General features: G+C 49.8%; 1 protein-coding gene across 2 annotated transcripts in view; it reads right to left on the minus strand.

Moving 5' to 3' along the window:
- The window catches only part of LOC114595510 (disintegrin and metalloproteinase domain-containing protein 21-like), a 49,625-nt gene extending 27,265 nt beyond the window's left edge, over nt 1-22,360 (minus strand). The window contains exons 1-9 of one of the 2 annotated variants that reach the window (XM_028725798.2): nt 22,198-22,360; nt 20,642-20,724; nt 19,374-19,435; nt 19,140-19,218; nt 8,381-8,457; nt 5,757-5,946; nt 4,348-4,416; nt 3,317-3,388; nt 1,390-1,547 (exon numbers count right to left, since the gene is read on the minus strand). In XM_028725798.2, the coding sequence (XP_028581631.2) occupies nt 1,390-1,547; nt 3,317-3,388; nt 4,348-4,416; nt 5,757-5,946; nt 8,381-8,457; nt 19,140-19,218; nt 19,374-19,435; nt 20,642-20,724; nt 22,198-22,279 (872 nt within the window). In that variant the 5' untranslated portion in view covers nt 22,280-22,360. The remainder of the gene's footprint in view (nt 1-1,389; nt 1,548-3,316; nt 3,389-4,347; nt 4,417-5,756; nt 5,947-8,380; nt 8,458-19,139; nt 19,219-19,373; nt 19,436-20,641; nt 20,725-22,197) is intronic. The other variant, XM_028725796.2, reaches the window with a different exon arrangement.
- Nucleotides 22,361-22,616: the final 256 nt, after the last annotated feature.

Here is a 22,616-nt window from a genome sequence, read left to right on the forward strand (position 1 = left end):
GGCTGTCATTATGCAACTAGCCAGCAGGGAGCATTGCGCTTAGCAGCACTGCTAGCCAAACACCCAGACTGTCAGGAGTTCGTCCTACACTCGAGTAGGACCCTGGCAGAGTCACATGCCCGACTGGCATGTTCTCTCCCTCCTGGTCTTTCGTTCGGGAGCTTCAAGGCTTCCTTCAGCCCAAACATCACAGCGACCGATGGGATCCACAGAGTCTTCACAGCTTTGCGTGACAGACCTCAGCAACTCAGCATTTTGGCTAATCTACTTTATTTACATCTAAACCCACACGGAGCACTGCAACATGGCTCCCTCTCTCTCTAGCACCAGACAGCAAAGAGAGAAAGAACAAAGGACTATAGTCCCACTTCACGGAACACAGTAACACAAACATCCTGTCTCTGTCACTTCCCACTCTGTGGAGTCAAAACATACACCGTCATGTGAAAGACAACAATCCCATGACTGCAAACATGGAGCAGGAATTCTAACACAGACTGCATCCCCTCCAACACTTTCCCCAGCGAAAACAGGGGCATCCTATTCCTCCCCTCCACCATTTTCCCAGTGAAGGAAAAGTGGGACATTCCGGGATCCAGTCAGAAAAGGCAGGTTGGGAGGTGGTGGAGGTTGTGCATGGAGATGGCTAGAGAAAAGTGCGTCTCCTTCTCATAATAGTGGAGTCCAATGGGACCATCCTGTGAAGCTGAACACCGGGGGCTGGACTAGATGACTCTTGGAGACCCCTTCCAACTTGACAATTTTCTATGCTTTGTTGGAAGATTCAGAACAGGCCAATGACTACTTCACACAGGGCATAGTTGTTGTTGTTTAAAAATGTATTATTAAATATAGTGCCCATAATCTATAATACATTTCTAAAAGAAACGGGGGAAATGTTGATATTAGCAGCAGTATACCTGAAGGAGCGTCTCCACCTCCATCATTCTGGCCGGACACTGAGGTCCAGCTGTGAGGGTCTTCTGGCGGTTCCCTCGCTGCGAAAAGCCAAGTTACAGGGAACCAGCCAGAGGGCCTTCACGGTGGTGGCGCCCGCCCTGTGGAACTCCCTCCCACCATATGTCAAAGAGAAGAACAACTACCAGACTTTTAGAAGACATCTGAAGGCAGCCCTGTTTAGGGAAGCTTTTAATGTTTAACAGACCACTGTATTTTAATACTCTGTTGGAAGCCACCCAGAGTGGCCTGGGAAACCCAGCCAGATGGGCAGGGTATAAGTAATAAATTCTATTCTATTCTATTCTATTCTATTCTATTCTATTCTATTCTATTCTATTCTATTCTATTCTATTCTATTCTATTCAGCAGCAGGCAGGCAAAGCAGGGTGACTAAACACTCTCAGCAACGGAAATGGGGAAGAGTCTCACGTGAATAAAGCGGCATGGTCGAAATGGACTTGAGCCCGAAGCTCAGAGGTGACGTAGTCGTGAAACGCTTGCAAACCGGCATCGCTGCCTGTCAGATCTTGCCTTGTCCACACCTCTATTCCTGTCAAAACAACGTGAAGACCTATGTCGTCATATATCTGAAAACAGAAAATAGGAAATCAGTATGTGCTTATAAAACATACTGATAATATATATAGAGAGAGAGACACATGCATAAGATAGTGTGAGACTCTTAATCTTAGGGTCATGGGGTTCAAGACCCGTGTGGTGCAAAAGATGGGGACTAGGTGACCCAACCCCCAGGGTCCCCTTCCAGCTCTACAATTCCATGGTTCTATAGGCAGACACACTTAGTTATAATAATGCTGATCTACCTTACAGGGTTGTTGTAAGACAAAGCATGTGTTAAGCGCCTTGAACACATTACCATCAATCAATTGTTCATTATTAATAATATTTATTTACAGTGGTACCTCTGGTTCAGAACAGGATCCGTTCCAGAGGCCCGTTCGCAACATGAGCAGAACGCAACCCGCATCTGCGCAAGCGCGGGTCGCGATTCGCCGCTTCTGCGCATGCGTGTAACGTCATTTTGCATGTCTGTGCATGCGCGAGTGGCAAAACCTGGAAGTAACCCTTTCCGGTACTTCCAGGTCGCCGCGGGACACAACCTGAAAACTCTCAACCTGAAGCAAACGTAACATGAGGTATGACTGTATTTATTTATTGTTATTATTATTAAATACATTTCTATGCCTGATGCCCTGGCAGTTCACACCAAAGTAATCAACTTATGTGTTCAGAGTCTCTCCCGCCTGCTACGCTGCAGAGCTCAGTCTTGTTGCAGTTTGACTACAGAAAGTCCCCAAGCTACAGGTGTATCAAGTCAAGGCTTGAGGCACACAAGACAACATGTTAAATCTTAGACTCATAGAATTGTAGGGACCCCAAGGGTCATCTAGTCCAACCCCCTGCAAGGCAGCAATAACTGCTGTCTTCTACTTACCCTGTGCATTAGGAGCGACTCTCACCCATTATTCAAAAGGTGTGGCAGGAGTCTAACCTAATCAAGTAACACCAGGGACATTTTATTTGATTTAATTCGCATTTAATGGGGAAATGCTTCCTTATTAATGAAGGTTTAAAATGGAAAATGCTTAAATGTGCATTGCTAACACTGGGTTTGCCCCACAGTAGTTAGAAAACTACTGTGGACTCTGAGTTCTTGCCGAGCTGATAATTAACTGTTGTTTGCTGCTAGCTAACAGGTGAGTGTTGTAACCTTAAATCAGCTGAAAAAGGCATTGAGCTGCAAATCCGCCTTCTTGAAAGGGTTGTGACTGTTAGTTTTTCTCTGAAAGCGACAGAGAACAGAAGTATGCGATAATGGCTCTCCAAGAAGCTGGAATGAGGGAGAGAGACACATTTTGATTTCTGGAGTTGTCTTTTATTGTAAGATGCTGAGCCTCTGCTGGACAGCACAAGACATCATAGGGATGTTTTGGGTGTATATTTGATGTTTTAATTCTATTATGAAGAAAGTTCTTCAAGTGAAAGTTTGAATAATGTTTTTATGGGCCAGGACAATGATTTCTTCCAAAAGGAGCCAGTTCTTATGCTTCCAGTTGCTTCAAACTGCACAGTATTAATACCTGCAATATGCACAGCTCATCACCCTTTGCATTTGACTATCGCGGCAAGAAAGTTTCGCTCCAGCTGACACATAAATCCCCTTTCTCCCTCTTTGCAAAAGGGGAAACTCTTCCCCAAAGGCCAGAGCGTCTCACGGTGCATGTGATGTGCCCTTTGTCCTCCGTTCTTCAAGTTAAGGTTGTGCTTCTGACCTCTTTCCTCTCCCAGGCAAAACAAAGAACATTATTCAGAAATTTCCAATAAACATACTTACATTGTGAAGGACAGATAGAATCTGAAGCACCATCAATATCACCTGAGTCACGTTTTTCTTTTTCTGCTGATACTAAAATAAAAGAAGTTCTTTATAAGCTAGGGCTGACATCTTTCTTTATTGTGTTTGACCCCCCTCCAACCCCAGGCGACACCCAAGTGGTATAATGACTCAAGACAGCGTATTATGGGATTAAAATTTTGGCCACATCTTTATTAAAACTTCAGATGTAGGGAGACCTTGGCTTAGGCATTAGATGTTTATTCCTCCCAGTCCCCGGCCGGGGATCTGGGGAACATTGGGGTTATCCAGAATGTGTGGGGATTGGGCTGGCTCTGGAGAACGTCTGTTCAAGCAGAGAGCCCGCCCTCCAATTCGCCGCTGCATGGGGGAGACCAATGACAGCCTCTCGGCTTATGGCCAATGACTCCCCTCAAAACAACCCCTTTAACGGGGAACCCTGGGATCGCTGCTGCAGGGGGGGGGCGTGGGTCACCGCTTCACGCCCCCCCCCCCCCCGATTTAGGGAATATAGACTAAAGCAAGCACATCCAACAGGTAGATCGAGCTCAACACCTCGACCTGAACTCCCAAAAAGGGGGTAGTTTTCTGCCAGTTTTTAACTCTGTGAGTAGATCACAGTCTCTTGGGAGTTGGCCACCTCCTGAGAAGAGAAGACTCCCTGGAAAAGACCCTGATGTTGGGAAAGGCACAAGGAGAAGGGGACGGCAGAGGACGAGATGGTGGGACAGTGTTCTCAAAGCTACCAGCATGAGTCTGACCAAACTGCGGGAGGCAGTGGAAGACAGGAGTGCCTGGCGTGCTCTGGTCCAGGGGGTCACGAAGAGGCGGACACGACTAAACGACTAAACAACAACAATCAGTTGCTTGTCCTCTAATCTGAAAGTCGGTATCCCTCTTTCTTAAGCCTATTATGCGTCATGGACTTAAGCACTGCAAGGAAGCCGCTAAGTAGGCAGACAGACACGCACAGCTCTTACAGGCGGAGAATACAGGTTATCGCCACTTACGATGGAATTGTCGCAAACAGCAAAATACTCCAGGTATCTGGACGGTGCATCAGCTCCAGGGAACTCTGTCTGAAATGAAATGCACACAGCTCTGGGTTTGTGGGAGGCAAATCAACGCAATGTAGAGCCGCAGACATTGTACCACTTCTGCAGGAAATCCATCGGGCTGGAAGTGGAAGACGCAGCTGGCAAATCTGATGGATCTAATGTTGGGTCCGCCCCAGTCGAGTCCATCAGGAAAGAGTAATGATACACAGGGCGAGAGACTTTGGGTGCAATATACAACTTACAGCATGGGAGAAGTTATGGAATTGGGATGTAAAATTCACACTGAAAGAAAATTATATGAAAAGGATGTATCCAAACATGGCGGGTGTTCAGGCTTCTCCTTAGAGAGGCATAAATGTTACTGCATGTATCTGAGGCTGCTTAGACCAGGGTTTCCCAAACTTGGGTCTCCAGCTGTTTTTGGACCACAACTCCCATCATCCCTAGCTATCAGGACCAGTGATGAGATTTGCTGTCCAACGTGCCTGAGGATTAAGGCTTTCTGGGAGATGATTTATAATGAATTGAAAAAGGTATTTAAATATACTTTCGTGAAGAAACCAGAGGCCTTTCTCCTGGGCATAGTTGGCCAATTGGTGTCAAAGAAGGATAGAACTTTCTTTATGTATGCTACAGCAGCAGCAAGAATACTCATCGCAAAGCATTGGAAGACACAAGATTTACCCACTCTGGAAGAATGGCAGACGCAAGTAATTGACTATATGGAAATGGCGGAGATGACTGGCAGAATCCGAGATCAGGGAGAAGAGTCGGTGGAAGAAGATTGGAGGAAATTTAAAATCTATTTACAGAAGTATTGTAAAATGTATGAATGCTGATGACATTGAAATGAAATGAAGGGGTTCTAGCAACAAGATAGATAAAAATTTGAAATTATAAATTTGGGAGGTAAAATAAGTAAGGATAAAGATATGAATTTGCTGAATTAACTGTTAAAAAGGGATACAAAAGAGGGAGGCGTGAGGAAGTCAAGAAAATAAGTTAATCAAAGATAAGAAATTAGAAAAGAGTGATTTGTGTTTTACCTTTTTGTGTGTGTATTGACTTTTTCTTTTACCCTTGTTAGGTTAAATGTTTGTATTTTTGTATTGTGAAACTTTGTATTATTATGTTTTACATTTTCCCTGTGTTCTCATTGTTGTTGTTTTTTTGTGGTTGTTTGTTCTCTATTGTTAAACTTAATAAAATATTATTATTATTAAAAAAAAGAGAGATTTGCTGTCCAAAACTGTTGAATGCTCAAGTTTGGGGAACCCTGCCTTAGAACATGGACGCCAACACCACACCCCTGGGGTATAGAGTTTCCACTGACTCCTCAGGTTTAGTGGGTGAAAGCTTACCTTCTCCTCGGAGGACACTGCGGCTGGAGTAAATTCTATCTCATGCCTTGGCAGCTGTTTCTGGGGGTCAGGAATCCCTCTGCATGGCTCCTGCTGCTCTGGGGCCATGCGGTAGAGGAAGTGCTGGTGCGTAGAGGAACCCTCAAAAGGATGTATCTCATACTGCAATTGTCCAATCTGTATATGTCCCCTGAAAACCAAAACGAAAGGAGAATTAGGAGCGGTTTGGCAAGCTATACAGTCTTCCCTTAGATCCCAAGCGCCCTGGAACTCGGATGTTTTGGCTCCCGAATGCTGCAAACCCAGAAGCGATGGTTCCGGTTTGCAAATGTTCTTTTAGAACCAGAATGTCCGACAGGACTTCTGAGGCTTCCTGCAGCCAATCAGAAGCCACGATTTGGTTTTCGAATGTTTTGGAAGACGAACGGACTTGCAGAACGGATTCTGTTCGACTTCCAAGGTACAACTGTACAAGGAATCCAATAATAATAATAATAATAGCCTATTTTATTATTGTTGTACTTCTTAATGCAATGGATAAAATGGCTAAGGGAGAAGCTTTTGTGAGACCTTGAGTTTCCCAGAGGAAATGTAGGAGTGAAATGTATTAATGAATAAAAAGGGGACACATAATAAAAGTCTGGTCGGTCCACATAAAAGCACAACAACATTCAATACAATGAGACGTGAGACAGAAAAAAGAAACAGGCTTGGTGGCAGTCAGAAACTGTATTTGGAAGTTTTGGTTCCCACCTCAAAAACAAGTTCCAAAGGACATTCTTGGAGGGACAAAAGATGCTCTGCCCATTAACCGCAATGTGGGAAGCATCTTCTCCCTAAGTATTTCTCCAGAAATAACACTAGGTCATTCCCAGGGGCATTCTGTCCCAGCAACAAGATGTGACTGAGCAGCGAAGTGAGGACAGAATGAAGAAAAAGAAGGAAAACTCCCAGTTCAGCTACCCACCAAATCTTAAAACCAACCTGCTCTCTAAGGATTAATATTGCTGCATGCCACCCTAACCTCTGAGCAGTTCGAGATTCCAGGGTTTCCAGGCACTGGAATAGTTTGTCCACCTTTGGACCCCATCCTGCTCTCAGCTCTCACCTCCATCTCCTGCACGTCCCCATGAGACAGCCGCCACAATCCTGGGAACGGCTTCGACTGGCTGGCTCAGTGCCGGATTTACGAGTAAACTAAAAAGCTATAGCTTAGGGCCCCACTCTCTTGAGGGCCCGCCAAAACATTTAAAGGTAAAAAACCTGGATGTACATTTCCAGAATATAAGATAAAAAACAAATAAAATAAAACCTACATACAACAACAGTGTTTTGTGTTGTGTAGGTTCCTGTGATGTAAGCAATGGGCCCCGCCTGCTCCCTCAAATATCACTGGTTTGCTCCTTTCTATATACAGGGTGCCTACATTCTGCTATTTATCGTTATTAGTAGTTTGCATCCTATATTTACACCTATTATTATGTCATGTTATAGCAAGTTTCTAGAGACTAGATTATGAGTGTTTTGTTTCTAAAGGAACTTTTGTTATTGCCTGTCAGGGAACTGACATCGGAGCCAGAGGCGGAGGCAAGGCTCCCAAGCGATGCTGGAGAAGGGCCCAGCAGGGAGAGAGGCAGCTCATCAGCTGGGGAAGGAAATGAGCGTAACACCAGGGATGAAGGGGGGCAGATGGGGGAATCGGCGAGGGGGCTCCAGGACTCCTCGCCGGAGACCGGCGGGGAGAGCACGGGTCCTCCGCTACCCACACCCTCTCTGCGCAGAAGACTTCCGCGCAGAGAGAGTAGGAGGAGACTTGGAGTCAAACAGCTTTTATGCTGGAAAAGGTTTAAGAAACGCCCATTGACGGATTCTGCTAGCGACTGAAACAGCCACGAAGTGAAGGGCTGTCCAGACAGAAAAGGCTTAACCAGGCACACTAGCCAGGAGTGGCGGCAACTTACGCACGAGCAACCCCTATAATCATTACATTGCCGAATGCCAATGTGTTTGCATTATCAAGTTTGTGATGAATAAAAAATCATTTTAAGTTAGAGCTTAATAATTATTTCACTATTAATATACTTCTTATTTGTATTTCAGTTCAACATTTACTTTGATAAAATACATATTTTGTTATGTGCAAATGGCTTTAGATACCTATTAGGTCCATGTCGGACAGCAGCGACCATTTGTTGTCGACAAAGGACAGCTGGACATAGAAAGGGCCCCTTTGCCTTCAGTAGCTGAGGGCCTCATTGAACCTCAATCCGGCCCTGGGCTGGCTAAACCAGGTGAGAGTGGTTGATGGGTCACAAACCCTCGGGAGGTGGGTGTGTTTGTGTGCGTGCAAGAGAGAGAGGTCAGATCTTGTGATCTCCTGTGCTAAAGGCATCTCACCAGCCCTGTTTTTCAGCCTATGCAGCATGATTAACCCCTTGGTTTTGTCCCGCCTAGGGAGCACTGAAGAAAAAACACAGTTGTGAGCATCTGATGAGGGTCTGAATTCAGCCTGCTGGGTTATGAGTCCTACAGGCCCATGCATGAATATTTGCTTCCTGCCTCCTTTATCCTAACCCCCCAGATCAGCCGCAATATTTTCAACGCCTTGGGGAGACGGACGTTACCAAAGCCCATGGCAGGTAGACAGGATGACGTTGGAGTCTGGCAAGGCTTCCACGTATCCTCCATAATAGCAGTCCACCTGAAAAGTTCAAAAACAGCACTTTAAAATGGGTCGGAACAGAACTGAATTGACCAGGGTTCCTTCTACCCAAAGGAGCCGCTCAGTATTAATAATAATAATAATAATAATAATAATAATAATAATAATATATTATTTATAACCCACCCATCTGGCTGGGTTTCCTCAACCACTCTGGGCAGCTTCCAACAGAATATTAAAATACAATAATGTATTAAACATTAAAAGCTTCCCTAAAGAGGGCTGCCTTCAGATGTCTTCTAAAAGTCTGGTAGTTGTTTATTTCCTTGACATCTGATGGGAGGGTGTTCCACAGGGTGGGTGCCACCACCGAGAAGGCCCTATGCCTGGTTCCCTGGAACTTGGCTTCTCGCAGTGAGGGAACCGCCAGAAGGCACTGTTACCTCAGTGTCCGGGCAGAACGATGGGGGTGGAGACACTCCTTCAGGTATACTGGACCGAGTCCGTTTAGGGCTTTAAAGGTCAGCACCAACACTTTGAATTGTGCTCGGAAACATACTGGGAGCCAGTGTAGGTCTTTCAAGACCGGTGTTATGTGGTCTCGGTGGCCGCTCCCAGTCACCAGTCTAGCTGCCGCATTCTGGATTAATTGCAGTTTCCGGGTCACCTTCAAAGGTAGCCCCACATAGAGCGCATTGCAGTAGTTCAAGCGAGAGATACCTAGAGCATGCACCACTCTGGCGAGACAGTCTGCGGGCAGGGAGGGTCTCAGCCTATGGACCAGATGGAGCTGGTGGACAGCTGCCCTGGACACAGAGTTAACCTGCGAGGTCTCCATGGACAGCTGTCAGTCCAGAATGACTCCCAGGCTGTGCACCTGGTCCTTCAGGGGCAGAGTTACCCCATTCAGGACCAGGGAGTCCCCCACACCCGCCTGCCTCCTGTCCCCCCAAAACGGTACTTCTGTCTTGTCAGGATTCAACCTCAATCTGTTAGCCGCTGTCAGGGTTGCTTCAAGATCCTAGCTCACAGAGGATCACGCTAGCCAACGGTCATTAAGTAAAAGTCTTTATTGAGTTACAGTTTCCATTCTCAAGCTGCTGCGTGCAACCCTACGTCTAGTAGCTAGATCGGCGAAGCTCCGTCTGAATCTCCGCCCCTCGTACACCAACTTAATATCCTAGCCCTGCTCCACCTTTTCCGCCTGACTGTTCTTCTCTGGGTCCCTCTGCCCCCCTGGGTCTCTTCCTTCCGGGATTCTTCGGACGCTGACCCCCCGGACTCTCCTGTCTCCTTGCGCCGGGCTTTAGGACCCGGCTCTCTTTCCGGGCTGCCTACTGCGCCTCCTTCCTGTGCATTTGAACTTGGCGCGCGCGCCCAACCTTCCACCTTCCGTCTAACCGTTTCTTCGCTCCCAGATGGAGGTGTGGCCACCCCTGACTCGTGCCCTCCCTCCTGCTGTGAGCTGCCAGCGCTTGCCCCCTGGCTCCTTTCCTCTTCCCTGCTCTCTGGCGGTGACGCTGGACCCGATCTCCAACTGCTCTCCTCTGATTCCCCTCTGGCTCTATCTCCCTGGGGTGCCCCCCTAAACTCCCCCCTTGCCTTGGCCACTGGTGCTCCTTTCTGTGAATCCTCCGACTCACTGGAGAGACTCGGAGATCTCGGGTCGTCGTCATCGCTCATCCTTTCTTCTGCCTCCTCCCCTTCGCTCTCTGTTTCCTCCCTTGCCCTTGCCTCTGCTCCTGAACCCCTGACATCCATCCCCCCCTCGAAGCCCCCCACTCCCCCTTCCCCTCCTTCCGGTGCTGGAGCTGGGTGCTGCTGCGTCAAGGAGACGAATGTCGGGTACCGTTCGGTTCCCGTAGCGGGCCTCCCTCCGAAGTCTTCCGGTTCTTCCTCCCTTCTCTCGTCGACGACGGTCACCTCTGCTTCCATCTCTGTGCCGCCGTGCTCGAAACCTGGATCGTCCCCGAAAATGTCCATGTCCGTCTCTCCCTCGCTTCCTCCAGGCGGCGTTGCTCGGCCTGGACCTTCTTGCCACTTCCTGCGCCACTGTTCCTCTGGTTTGTCGTCCCACCAATACGAGGGTTCTGAGGCAGATCCCGAGGGCGACCCCTCCGGGGAACGGACGTCTCGTATCGGGTCCTCGTCAGAGTCGAACCCCCGGAACGTGCTGCCCGAAAGCGTGGGTGTGAAAAGCCAGTCGTCGAAAAAGTCTGCTGGCATCGGTCTATGTGGGAAGAGGGCATGAAACTCGTCTTTGAGCAGAGGTTCGTCCAAGGCGTAGTCCGGCACCCAACTGTTCGCACTGGCCGGGGTGCCCTCCCTGGCGAGAAAGTATTCTACCCCTTCTTCCCCCCATCTGGAATCCAAAATCTCTGTGACTTCGTTGATGCGCTCCTTCTGTGCCACTCCTGCGTGCCCTGTTCTGTCTCTGGCCGGACTCTGCGCCGTTCCGGGTTCCTGAAACCTGTGCGGTGCCTTGTAGGGAGTGAGCACCGATCTGTGGAATACCGGATGCATTCTGGAACCCTCCGGAAGCGCCAGCCTGAAGGCCACCGGGTTGACCTGCTCTTCGACTTGATAGGGCCCCAGTTGCTTATGCCCTAGTTTCTTCTTGGCCAACGACCTGGCCGGCACTGCGTGGGCTGCTAACCAGACCCAGTCCCCCACGTGTAGCTCTTCGCCAACCCTTCTGCGTTTGTCCGCTTGTACCTTGTATGCGTGCTTGGCCAGCTCCAGGTGGCGCCTCAGCTGATCGTGGACTTCCTGCAGTTCCGACGCGAACGCATCTGCCGTCTGCGGCTCCCCTTCCCCCAGCCTTTCCAGTCCCGGGAAGGTTCTGGGGTGCCTCCCGTTGTTGGCGAAGAACGGTGTGACCCCCGTGGACACGTGCTTCGTGTTGTTGTAAGCGAACTCGGCGAGCGGCAGGTAATCCACCCACGTCGCAGGCTGTTGATTTGCATAGCACCTCAAGTACTGCTGCATGATGGCATTGACCCGTTCTGCTTGCCCGTTGGTTTGCGGGTGTCTCGCCGACGCCAGGTTGATCTTGACGTTCAGGAAGCCCATCAGCCGCTGCCAGAAATTTGAGATGAACTGCCGCCCCCGGTCGGACAGAATAGACCGTGGCAGACCGTGAACCTTGAACACGTGGTCTATGAACAGTTTGGCGGTTTGTTCCGCCGTGGCCACCTTCGCACACGGAATGAAATGTGCCATCTTGGAGAACAAGTCCACCACCACCAGCACTGCCGTCTTGCCCCTCGAGCTGGGCAGATCCGTGACAAAGTCCAGGGCCACCCTCTCCCAAGGTTCGGCCGGAGTTTGCAGCGGTTCCAACAGTCCGGCCGGCGGTCTAAGCACTGGCTTCGCCCTCTGGCAGGTGTCACACCTCGCCACGTAGTCCGCGACCTCCCTTCTCATTCCAGGCCACCAGAAATCCCTGGCTACTAGTTCCACCGTCTTCTCCTTGCCGAAGTGCCCTGCAGTGGGCGCGTCGTGCAGCTGCTGCAGCACCTTGGCGCGAAGTTCGTCTCCCGGCACGTAGATGGCCCCTTTACGGATGAGCAATCCATCTCTTAGCTGGAAACCGTCGGCCGCTGCTTTGCCCCTTTGCACCTCTGAGATCTTTGCTTGCGCGAAGGAGTCCCCTTGCAACGCTCGTCGCACCGCCTCCAGATCCACGGTTGCCGCGGCGCACGCCCACACTGTTGGTGCGAAGATGTGCATGGCGGCCGCTGGCGTTGCTTCCTCCAGATACTGTGGCTTGCGGGAGAGAGCGTCCGCCATGATGTTGGTGTCCCCCGGGACATACTCTATTCGGAAGTCGAAGTTCGCAAAGAACTCAGCCCAACGTATCTGCCTCTGGTTCAGGAACTGTGCCGTGCGCCAGTGCTCTAGGTTCTTGTGGTCCGTGCAAACCTGCACCGTGTGCTTGGCGCCGATCAGAAAGTGCCTCCACGCCTTGAACGCTGCATGAATGGCCAGCAACTCCCTGTCCCATATGGTGTAGTTCTGCTCGGACTTGCTGAGCTTCCTGGAGTAAAACGCTCCCGGTCGCCACACCCCCTGCGGGTCTTTCTGCAGCAGGACCGCCCCCACGGCTCTGTCCGAGGCGTCAGTCTCCACCCTCATCGGCTTGCTGGGGTTGACATGAAGCAGCTGCTCTTCCGACGCGAAGAGACGCTTGAGTGCCTGAAAGGACTGTTCCGCCTGCTCTGTCCAAATGAACTTCTTTTTCTTGGAGCTAAGCGTGTCAGTGATGGCCGCCGTCTGCATAGCGAAGCCCTTGATAAACTTGCGATAGAAGTTCGCAAAGCCGACAAACCGTTGGACCTCCTTCCGGTTGCGCGGGCTCTTCCAATCCAACACCGCTCGAACCTTGGCGCTGTCCATGGCGAGCCCCTTGTCAGACAGCTTGTAGCCCAGAAAATCCACCTCCGTCACGTCAAATTGGCACTTCTCCAGCTTAGCGTAGAGCCTATGGTGCTTCAGCCTGTTCAGTACTTCCTTGACGTGTTTGTCATGCTCCTGTTGCGACTCCGAAAAGATCAGGATGTCATCTAAGAAACAGACGCACGTCTTGTAGAGGAGTCCCGCCAACACGTGATGCATGAATGCTTGAAAAACGTGGGAGCCATTTTGCAATCCAAAAGGCATAACTCTATATTCGTAGGTCCCCAGTGGCGTGAACATGGCTGTTTTCCACTCGTCTCCCTCCCGCATGCGAATGAGGTTGTACGCACCTCGCAGATCCAATTTGGTGAACACTCTGCCCTTCCGCACCTTTGCGAGGAGGTCGTCAATTCGGGGCATGGGGAAGTCCGACGGCTTAGTCACACTGTTCAAGATCCTGTAATCCACTACGAGCCTCTTTTGGGGCGTATCCCGCTTCTTAACGAAGAACACCGGGCTGCCTCCCACCGCCTTGGACTCTCGGATGAAACCGCGCTCCAAATTATGATCTATGAACTCCTTGAGTTCTTGCAGCTCGTCCTCTGACATGGAATACAGTCTCCCCTTAGGCAGCGCCGCCCCTGGCAGCAGGTCAATCTTGCAGTCATATGGCCTGTGAGGGGGTAGCCTGTCTGCCTCCTTCTCGCAGAAAACTTCCAAAAATTCTGCGTACTTGTGGGGAATCGCTTGCAGCGTGCCTAGCAGTAGCTGTGACTCCTCTTCCTCTCCTTCCTGCCTGGGCACGATGCAGTGTTCAGCACAAAAGGAAGAGCCGAAGGTCAGCTGCCTCTGGTACCAAGCCAGCGTTGGGCTGTGTTTGTCCAGCCAACTCATGCCCAACACAATGGGCGTGTCCGACAATTGAGTGACGTTGAAGCTGATGACTTCTTGGTGATTCCCAAGTCGCATCACCATCGGTGGCGTCTGCTGCACCACTTGCCCTCCTAGCAGCTCCCTGCCATCCACCGTGACCACCTGCAGGGGCAGTGTGGCCGGCAGCAACTGTATAGCATGCTGGTTGACGAAGTCCTGCCCCATAAAGTCTGCATTGCTGCCTGAGTCAATGGTGATTGGCACGTCCATGGTGATGCCATTGGGCAGCTGGAGCGACGCGGTGAGCCTCACCACTGGTTTGGGCGGGAGGGGGTTCACGGGCTGTAAAATCTCTGGGGACTGCATCATTAATACGTCTGGCTGGGCCCCAGTGCCTCTTCCTCCAGCCAGACAGCGTCGTTTCCCTGCTGTGGTTCTCCTTGCTGCGTTGCTGCAGTCGCCATTGCTGAGGCTGCAGTGAGCTTGTGGAGCCTCTGGGGACACTCTTTCGCCATATGCCCTGGCTCCTCACAGACGTAACACTTCCTGTTCCCTCTAGGAGGCTTCGCTTTCACTGCTGCTGGTGCTAGGGCTCTGGTTGCTGACTGAGCCCTGGCACCTCCAACCTCCATCGGTTCAGCTCCTCCCCCTGGCGGAGGCGTGGATTGCGTACGTGCTGCTTCTCTGGGAAAGAAGGAGGAGCCCCTGGCTGGTTCGCGCCCTCCACGCCCTTCGTCCCTGCTCCACGGACGTCCTTCCAGCCGTACCCCCACTGCCAGCGCCCTCTGCACGACCTCCTGGGTGGTCCGGGGTCTCTCCCCCCTCGCAATCTCATCTTTTACAGAGCTGTTTAGTCCCTCCCAGAAAAGGTCTCTTACAGGGGTCGCATCTCTGTCCCATTCTAGGGCACTGGCCAAGGCGAAAAAGCGGGCATGGTACTGCCGTACGCTGGCCCTTCCCTGCTTCAGTCCATGAATCTGTTGCCGAGCAAGATCCACGTCAATGCTTGATAAAAAACACGCATCCATCGCTTTAATAAAGGCATTCGCATTTTGGAGCGCCGGATCGTTATCCCTCCATAAATTGCGCAGCCATGCTCTGGCATCCCCATGCAAATAAGACATGATGAACCCCACTTTCTCTTGCTCATCTCTAAAATCTTTACTCAGCAGTTGCAGTGCACACAGTACGTCTGCTTTAAAATTGGGATACTGTTGCAGGTTCCCATCGAAGTGAGAGACCAGACCGCCTGTGCGTCTCCCCAACCCAATCCCCTCTGGTTTGGGTGTCTGTTGCCCTTGCTTCGTAAGCACTTCCAACCTGACCTGGAGATCCCTGTAGGCGGCAGCTGCGTCCTCCTCTCTCTTCCTGGATGCGAGAGCCTCGGCATTCAGCTGTGACACTGCTTCTCTGAGTTCCGCTATCTGCTGTTCAGCCGTCATGTCGGCTGCCGTTCGTGAGCTCACTAGTAGGCACCTGCTTCTCTCCTCTCCTCGAGGCTGTAGATGCCCACAATACAGGAGACGGAGCTTACTGTCAGGGTTGCTTCAAGATCCTAGCTCACAGAGGATCACGCTAGCCAACGGTCATTAAGTAAAAGTCTTTATTGAGTTACAGTTTCCATTCTCAAGCTGCTGCGTGCAACCCTACGTCTAGTAGCTAGATCGGCGAAGCTCCGTCTGAATCTCCGCCCCTCGTACACCAACTTAATATCCTAGCCCTGCTCCACCTTTTCCGCCTGACTGTTCTTCTCTGGGTCCCTCTGCCCCCCTGGGTCTCTTCCTTCCGGGATTCTTCGGACGCTGACCCCCCGGACTCTCCTGTCTCCTTGCGCCGGGCTTTAGGACCCGGCTCTCTTTCCGGGCTGCCTACTGCGCCTCCTTCCTGTGCATTTGAACTTGGCGCGCGCGCCCAACCTTCCACCTTCCGTCTAACCGTTTCTTCGCTCCCAGATGGAGGTGTGGCCACCCCTGACTCGTGCCCTCCCTCCTGCTGTGAGCTGCCAGCGCTTGCCCCCTGGCTCCTTTCCTCTTCCCTGCTCTCTGGCGGTGACGCTGGACCCGATCTCCAACTGCTCTCCTCTGATTCCCCTCTGGCTCTATCTCCCTGGGGTGCCCCCCTAAACTCCCCCCTTGCCTTGGCCACTGGTGCTCCTTTCTGTGAATCCTCCGACTCACTGGAGAGACTCGGAGATCTCGGGTCGTCGTCATCGCTCATCCTTTCTTCTGCCTCCTCCCCTTCGCTCTCTGTTTCCTCCCTTGCCCTTGCCTCTGCTCCTGAACCCCTGACATCCGCCATCCATCCTCCAACCACCTCCAGACACTCACACAGGACCTTCACTGCCTTCACTGGTTCTGATTTGAAAAAGAGGTGGAGGTAGAGCTCAGGGCTCAAGGACAGGAATCTTGGCTAAGCAACACACATTGTGGTTCTGTAGCAGGAACCCCCCCCCCCAATCACTCAGTTTGTACAAACTTCACACACACTCACACTCACACACTACATACGCCACGCTTCTGTTATAAATTCATAGAAAATCAACCATACATCGGATTTGCACTGTTCCACTTTTATTTTACTCCATGAAGGAAAGACTACAAAATGGGGAAGGTTTGATACAGGGCAGCCATAATCCCTTGACCATACCAGCACATCCACAGGAACCCTGCCCAGTTGCTATGCCAACCCTGATGGTCCCAGACAGAAGACAATCAAGCTCACAAAGAACTTGCATATGGGAGTGGATTCAGCACGGACTGGAACAAAGGACAATAATCAGCTCTTCCCTCTGGGGGCAGGAAACTGCAAAGTCCCCTCTGTCACCTGGAAAATGACTCATGGGGAGGGGGAGAAGGGAACCAGCCAGGTGACAGGACACTCAGGTTACCACCACAACCCCTCCCTCAACCCCTCCTTTCTGTGATGTATGCGTGATGTTTCTGGGGGTGGGCTTGACCTACAGGATGGGAATTTCAAAAGTTTTTATAAGGCCTTGCACACTATTTTTCTGTGTCCTTTCTCTCTCCTGCAAGTGAGGGGAACACCCTGATGCATCAGTTCAATAAAGGCCAAGCCTACAGGCTGCTGATTTGCTCCAATTTACTCTGGTTGGTGTCTTTACTTTTTGTCCAAGGGAGCCCTCGGATTTTTCTGGTAACAGTTCGTAACTAACCTACAAACTGTAAAGGTAAAGGGATCTCTGACCATTAGGTCCAGTCGTGACCGACTCTGGGGTTGCGGCGCTCATCTCGCTTTATTGGCCAAGGGAGCCGGCGTACAGCTTCCGGGTCATGTGGACAGCATGACTAAGCCGCTTCTGGCGAACCAGAGCAGCACAAAGAAATGCCGTTTACCTTCCCACCGGAGTGGTACCCATTTATCTACTTGCACTGTGTTCTTTCGAACTGCTAGGTTGGCAGGAGCAGGGACCGAGTAGCGAGAGCTCACCCTGTCGTGGAGATTTGAACCGCTGACCTTCTGATCAGCAAGTCCTAGGCTCTGTGGTTTAACCCACAGCGCCACCCGCGTCCCTTTTACCTACAAACTGATCGTGTATTAATTAAATGGGTGGAATTTATGGCGAAGGAACTGAACTGTGCGGCTGAAGTCAGAGGGCAGAGATGGCAAGAACCTGATGTGACGGGATTCTTTTTTGCTTTCATTTTCATTAAACTGGTTACAAAGACACTTGCTCCTGCTCCAACAGCAGCAGTGAGGGTCAGGGAGCTGCTGTATTCACAAAGTCCTCACACTGATTTCTGGCAATATTGTTTGAAAGCAGGAGGAGACGCAATGGATCACTGTCCTGCTTCCCTTCTCAGCTTTCAAGCAGATACTCAGGAGTACGGACCATTATCCAACTGGGGCCACGATTGTGGGATGGTGTCAGCAAGAGGCTTAAAAGCCCCACAAACGCCACATGTACATGTCATCCCCTCACTAGATTTGGGCATCCGCACTTAAATACTGCCCTCTAAGTGTCCCTGTTTTCCAGGGACAGTCATGGATTTACAGAAGCCGCCCCAATTTCTGATTTGATCCTGGAATATCCCGCTTTTCCTTAGGACACCCCTATTTTCATCAAAATGTTGTGGGGTTTGTTTGTTTTTTGAGTTATATGACCCCCGAGCCAAGGAGATAAGTAACTCTACAACCTCTAGACGACATCTGAAGACAGCCCTGCATAGGGAAGTTTTTTTTTTTAATGTTTAATGTTTTATTATGTTTTAATAAAACATCCCTCGGCAATCTTCGCGGAGCTCTGGCCCAATGGTTGCCAGTGGCTTGAATTAATTATAATGAATGATTTTAGAGTGTTGTTTATGCTGTACTTTTGTAATGTTTTATTGTTGCTAGCCGCCCTGAGCCCGGCTTTGGCTGGGGAGGGCGGGATATAAATAAAATTTATTATTATTATTATTATTATTATTATTATTATTATTATTATTATTATTTTAATATAGGTTGAAAGCTGCCCAGAATGGCTGGGGCAATCCAGTCAGATGGAAGGGGTATAAATCACATAACAATAATATTAGTAGTAGTAGTAGTAATAATAATAATAATAGAATAAAGGTAAAGGGACCCCTGACCATTAGGTCCAGTCGTGGCTGACTCTGGGGTTGCAGCGCTCATCTTGCTTTATTGGCCGATGGCGTACAGCTTCTGGGTCATGTGGCCAGCAGGACTAAGCCACTTCTGGGGAACCAGAGCAGCGCATGGAAACGCCGTTTACCTTCCCGCCGGAGTGATACCTATTTATCTACTTGCACTTTGAGGTGCTTTCAAACTGCTAGGTTAGCAGGAGCAGGGACCGAGCAACTGGAGCTCACCCCGTCGCAGGGATTCGAACCGCCACCCTTCTGATCGGCAAGTCCTAGGCTCTGTGGTTTAACCCACAGCGCCACCTGCGTCCCCAGTAATAGAACAGGAGGTCTCTATTTTCATTGGAGAAGGGCTACCTGAAATGCCTGTGAGCTACATTATGATCCCATCTCACACAGAGGTTACATTCCAAGGATGGCGCATATAAGCGCACTGAGCCTGCACAAGCATCCTTACCCTTCTGGAGCCAGCGCACTGAGTGGGCTCAGGGCTGCTCTTGCGAGATCTCGCCAGAGATTTTGCGGGGCCGTCCCCAGGCTCCCAGAGCCAACACGCTGAGAGAGCCTTGCCCAGTAAGCAGGACAGACAGCTTAAAAGCTCCTTCCAAGCTGGGAAAACTTTGCGCGCATTTAATTTGCACAATTCCAATCGCACAAGGTTGAAATGGTGCAAGTCAAAAGAGAGATCACCCTTTCCCTGAAAAAAAAAAGAATGCATGAGCCACTGAGGGTCAGTGGTACCGACTTGGGCCCCAGACTCCAGATATTAAATCTCTCTATATATATATTAAAATAATCCATGCTTAATGTCATCTTTGCCCTTCTAAAAATATGAATAAAATGAACCTGGATAAATGGGTTCTGCACTTGACGTTTTCCTTCTGTATTAAAGGAGTAAACAGGCATATTTCGAAAGATAAAGAATCTGCAAATAGAAAGCTTGCATTAGAAACACGGGGTGTACTTGCAAACGCTGCGTCTAGACTCAGCAAACAATTTCTGATCATTGGCCATTTCTGCTTGTCATTCCAAACAGAATGTTCCTATTGACATTTTACTATGAAAAAAACAACCACTTACTTCTGTCGAAGGTGAATAGTTCTGTCAGATCCTTCAATTCTAATTACATAAGACACTTCTTTCTAAAGGATTCAAATGAAATATATATATATAGTTAAAACCTGAGACAAATTACGCCTACAATTAGTCTATTCTGTATACTTTCATAATAGAATTGCTACTATTCTTTAGCTCCCTCTCTTAGTCTTAAAAAAAAAAAAGCAGTAATACACACTCGAAAACCATTATTCATTTTGGATTGAGGTTTTTCTTTCTTTAAAGGTAAAGGTACCCCTGCCCGTACTGGCCAGTCTTGACAGACTCTGGGGTTGTGCGCCCATCTCACTCAAGAGGCTGGCGCTGTCCGCAGACACTTCCGGGTCACGTGGCCAGCGTGACAAAGCTGCTCTGGTGAATTGGCACCAGAGCAGCACACGGAAACGCCGTTTACCTTCCCGCTATAAAGCGGTACCTATTTATCTACTTGCACTTAGGAGTGCTTTCGAACTGCTAGGTGGGCAGGAGCTGGGACCGAACGACAGGAGCTCACCCCGCCGCGGGGATTCGAACCGCCGACCATGCAATCAGCAAGTCCTAGGCGCTGAGGTTTTACCCACAGCGCCACCTGCGTCCCTCCCTTTCTTTCTTTAAGGGGTTTTTATTGCAGATATTGGGAATGTTAATTGCTGTCCTCCCCCATTCTGGGCATTGTGTGATACCGCCCCCTAGAGTCCATATTTAGAACTGCCGCTTTTAACAACTGATGAAGCCTTAGCATCTTGAAGCAGGGAATTGGTCGGTTGGTCCAGTACAGAATATCTTTTTTTTTTTTTTTACCTTCAGTAGCTTAGAGCCTCATCAAATCTAAATCCAGCCCTGTGTGCAAGTGATGGAGCCATCCTCCCAATACAGGGTCTTGTGCTGTATGCCCACAACTCTACTGGTACCCTGCCTCATCCCTGTCTTGCAGTGAGCAGCAGTGAGCAGATCTTGGGAGTGGGGCTGCCCCCCAAATCACACCTGCTACTCCTACTTTTCACCTCAGGATCATCACAGCCTCAAACTGTGCTGGCGGAGCATAGCCATAGCCCTCCCCTCACCCCGTGAATTTGCCTAATTCCCCCTTTAAAGCCATCCAAGTCGGTAGCCACCCCTGTCTCCAGTGGCCAGGAGTTCCGCAAATTAACTACGCGCCGCGCGAAAAAGCAGTCCGTCACCCCTGGGGTATTACGAGGTCAGGTAAGCTATTGATCGATGAGTTAAGGCAGGTGGCGTGTTAGCAAAATTACCTTATTGGAGAAGCCAGATTTCGGATCGAGCATTTGTGGGATCACCACTTCGGAGTAAAGGTATTTAGAAGCTTCCAGAAGTCCTGGGAAGAAAAGCAGTTTTTCAAAGGGCGAAAAGCGTGCTCAGAGTCTTGCCATAAGCAAACTGCCTTGGGAGCCAGAGAGGCAGGGCAGATGCTGCTGGAAATTGCTCAGAACGCCTTTCCTGATTGGCTGGAGCTCTGGACCAGTTCACCCCTATTTCTTAATTACATAACGCTCTTAATTACATAATGCTCAGAGACACTCTTGGGTTTGTTATTTTATCTGCTCCAGAGCCAACACAAGCTAGCAGTGGTGTGGCGGTTAGAAGTGTTGGGCTAGGACCTGGGAGACCAGGGTTCAAATCTTCCCACGTGGCCGTCGTGAAGCTCTCTGGGTGTGACGTTGGGGGCCAGTCGCTGCCTCTCAACATAGCCTTTTGGGGGGGGGTATTAATATTTTATTGAAAGTGGATCAATTTTAAAGAAAAAAGGTGATACAAAGAGAAGAGAAGAAAGATAAAGTGGAACAAAAATGTGTAGAAATGTGTGTGTGTGTGTGTGTGTGTGTGTGTGTGTGTGTGTGTATGAATATATATGAAAAATACCCTAATTCATACATTATTTTATAAATTTGATATTATTATCCTAATACACATGTAAATTAAGGTTACCAGATTTTTTTCAATTAATCCAGGGACACTTTTCAACTTCAATGGATTTCGTATGGGGACTGATTTGTAAATCCGGGGACTGTCCCCGGGAAACGGGGACGTCTGGTAACCTTAATGTAAATATTAATAGCCTACTACATTTTGTATAGACTCATTCCAAATACTGTCACATTTATGCAAACAAAGTCCAGCCCGGTAAGCAGTCTAATTATTGTTGTTGTTGTTGTTATTTTGTTGTTTATACCCCACCCACCCGGCTTTGTTTCCCCAGCCACTCTGGGCGGCTTCCAGCAAAATATAAAAAATAATAATGAAATGTCAGACGTTAAAGACATAAGCATAAGTATCAGCAGATTGTTGATCCATTTATTAAGGGGGATCCTATCTAGGCCTATCTGCCTAGCCTACCTCACAGGGCTGATGTGGCTGATTACCGTATTTTTGGCTCTATAAGACTCACTTTTTCCCTCCTAAAAAGTAAGGGGAAATGTGTGTGCGTCTTATAGAGCGAATGCAGGTTGCGCAGCTATCCCAGAAGCCAGAACAGCAAGAGGGATCGCTGCTTTTGCTTCTGGGATTCATAATTTTTCTTCTTCTTGTTTTCCTCCTCCAAAAACTAGGTGCGTCTTGTGGTCTGGTGCGTCTTATAGAGCGAAAAATACGGTAAATGATGAGCTCCTTGGGGAGGAAAAGGTGGCGTATATAAATGCAATACATAGGGCAGTAGACAAATAAACAAACAAACCGGATTCGGGGCCCTGAGCATGTATGGACCCCTGGAGCTCCTCAGCTGGGACCCACAGAGGGAGAGACAGGGGAGGGGAAGGTCTCCCCCTTGAATGCCCCCCCACTTTTTACCCACCTGGGCCAAGGAGGAGGAGGAGGAGGGGCAGCACCCATGGGACCGACATTCCCTGCCCTGGCCGAGGCAAAGGGGGCCACATTCCTGGCCTCCAGCGGCTTTTGCCCCCCTCGGGCGTCTCCCGGCAACGGGCCCCTCCCCAGAGCTCCAACTGTCACTCGGTTCCGATTCCCAACGCTCCGCCGCCAATCAAACCCCCGCAAGCTCCGCCTCTGGTCCCAGGGACCACCCCCTGAAGCCGCCGCTGGCCACTTGGGCTGCGAGCCTCTTGGGACGCCTGCCTGCCCATCAGCCCAAACTCCTGCCCCAATCCTCAAGCCCCAACCCTCTGACGGCCAACAGCTGCCAATCAGTGTCAAGCCCCGCCCTGTGCGTACTGTGGGGTGTATAACCTATAGCAGTCAAGTACAACATTCCTA

Source organism: Podarcis muralis, chromosome 4 (assembly GCF_964188315.1).
Source record: "Podarcis muralis chromosome 4, rPodMur119.hap1.1, whole genome shotgun sequence".
Lineage (NCBI taxonomy): Eukaryota > Metazoa > Chordata > Lepidosauria > Squamata > Lacertidae > Podarcis > Podarcis muralis.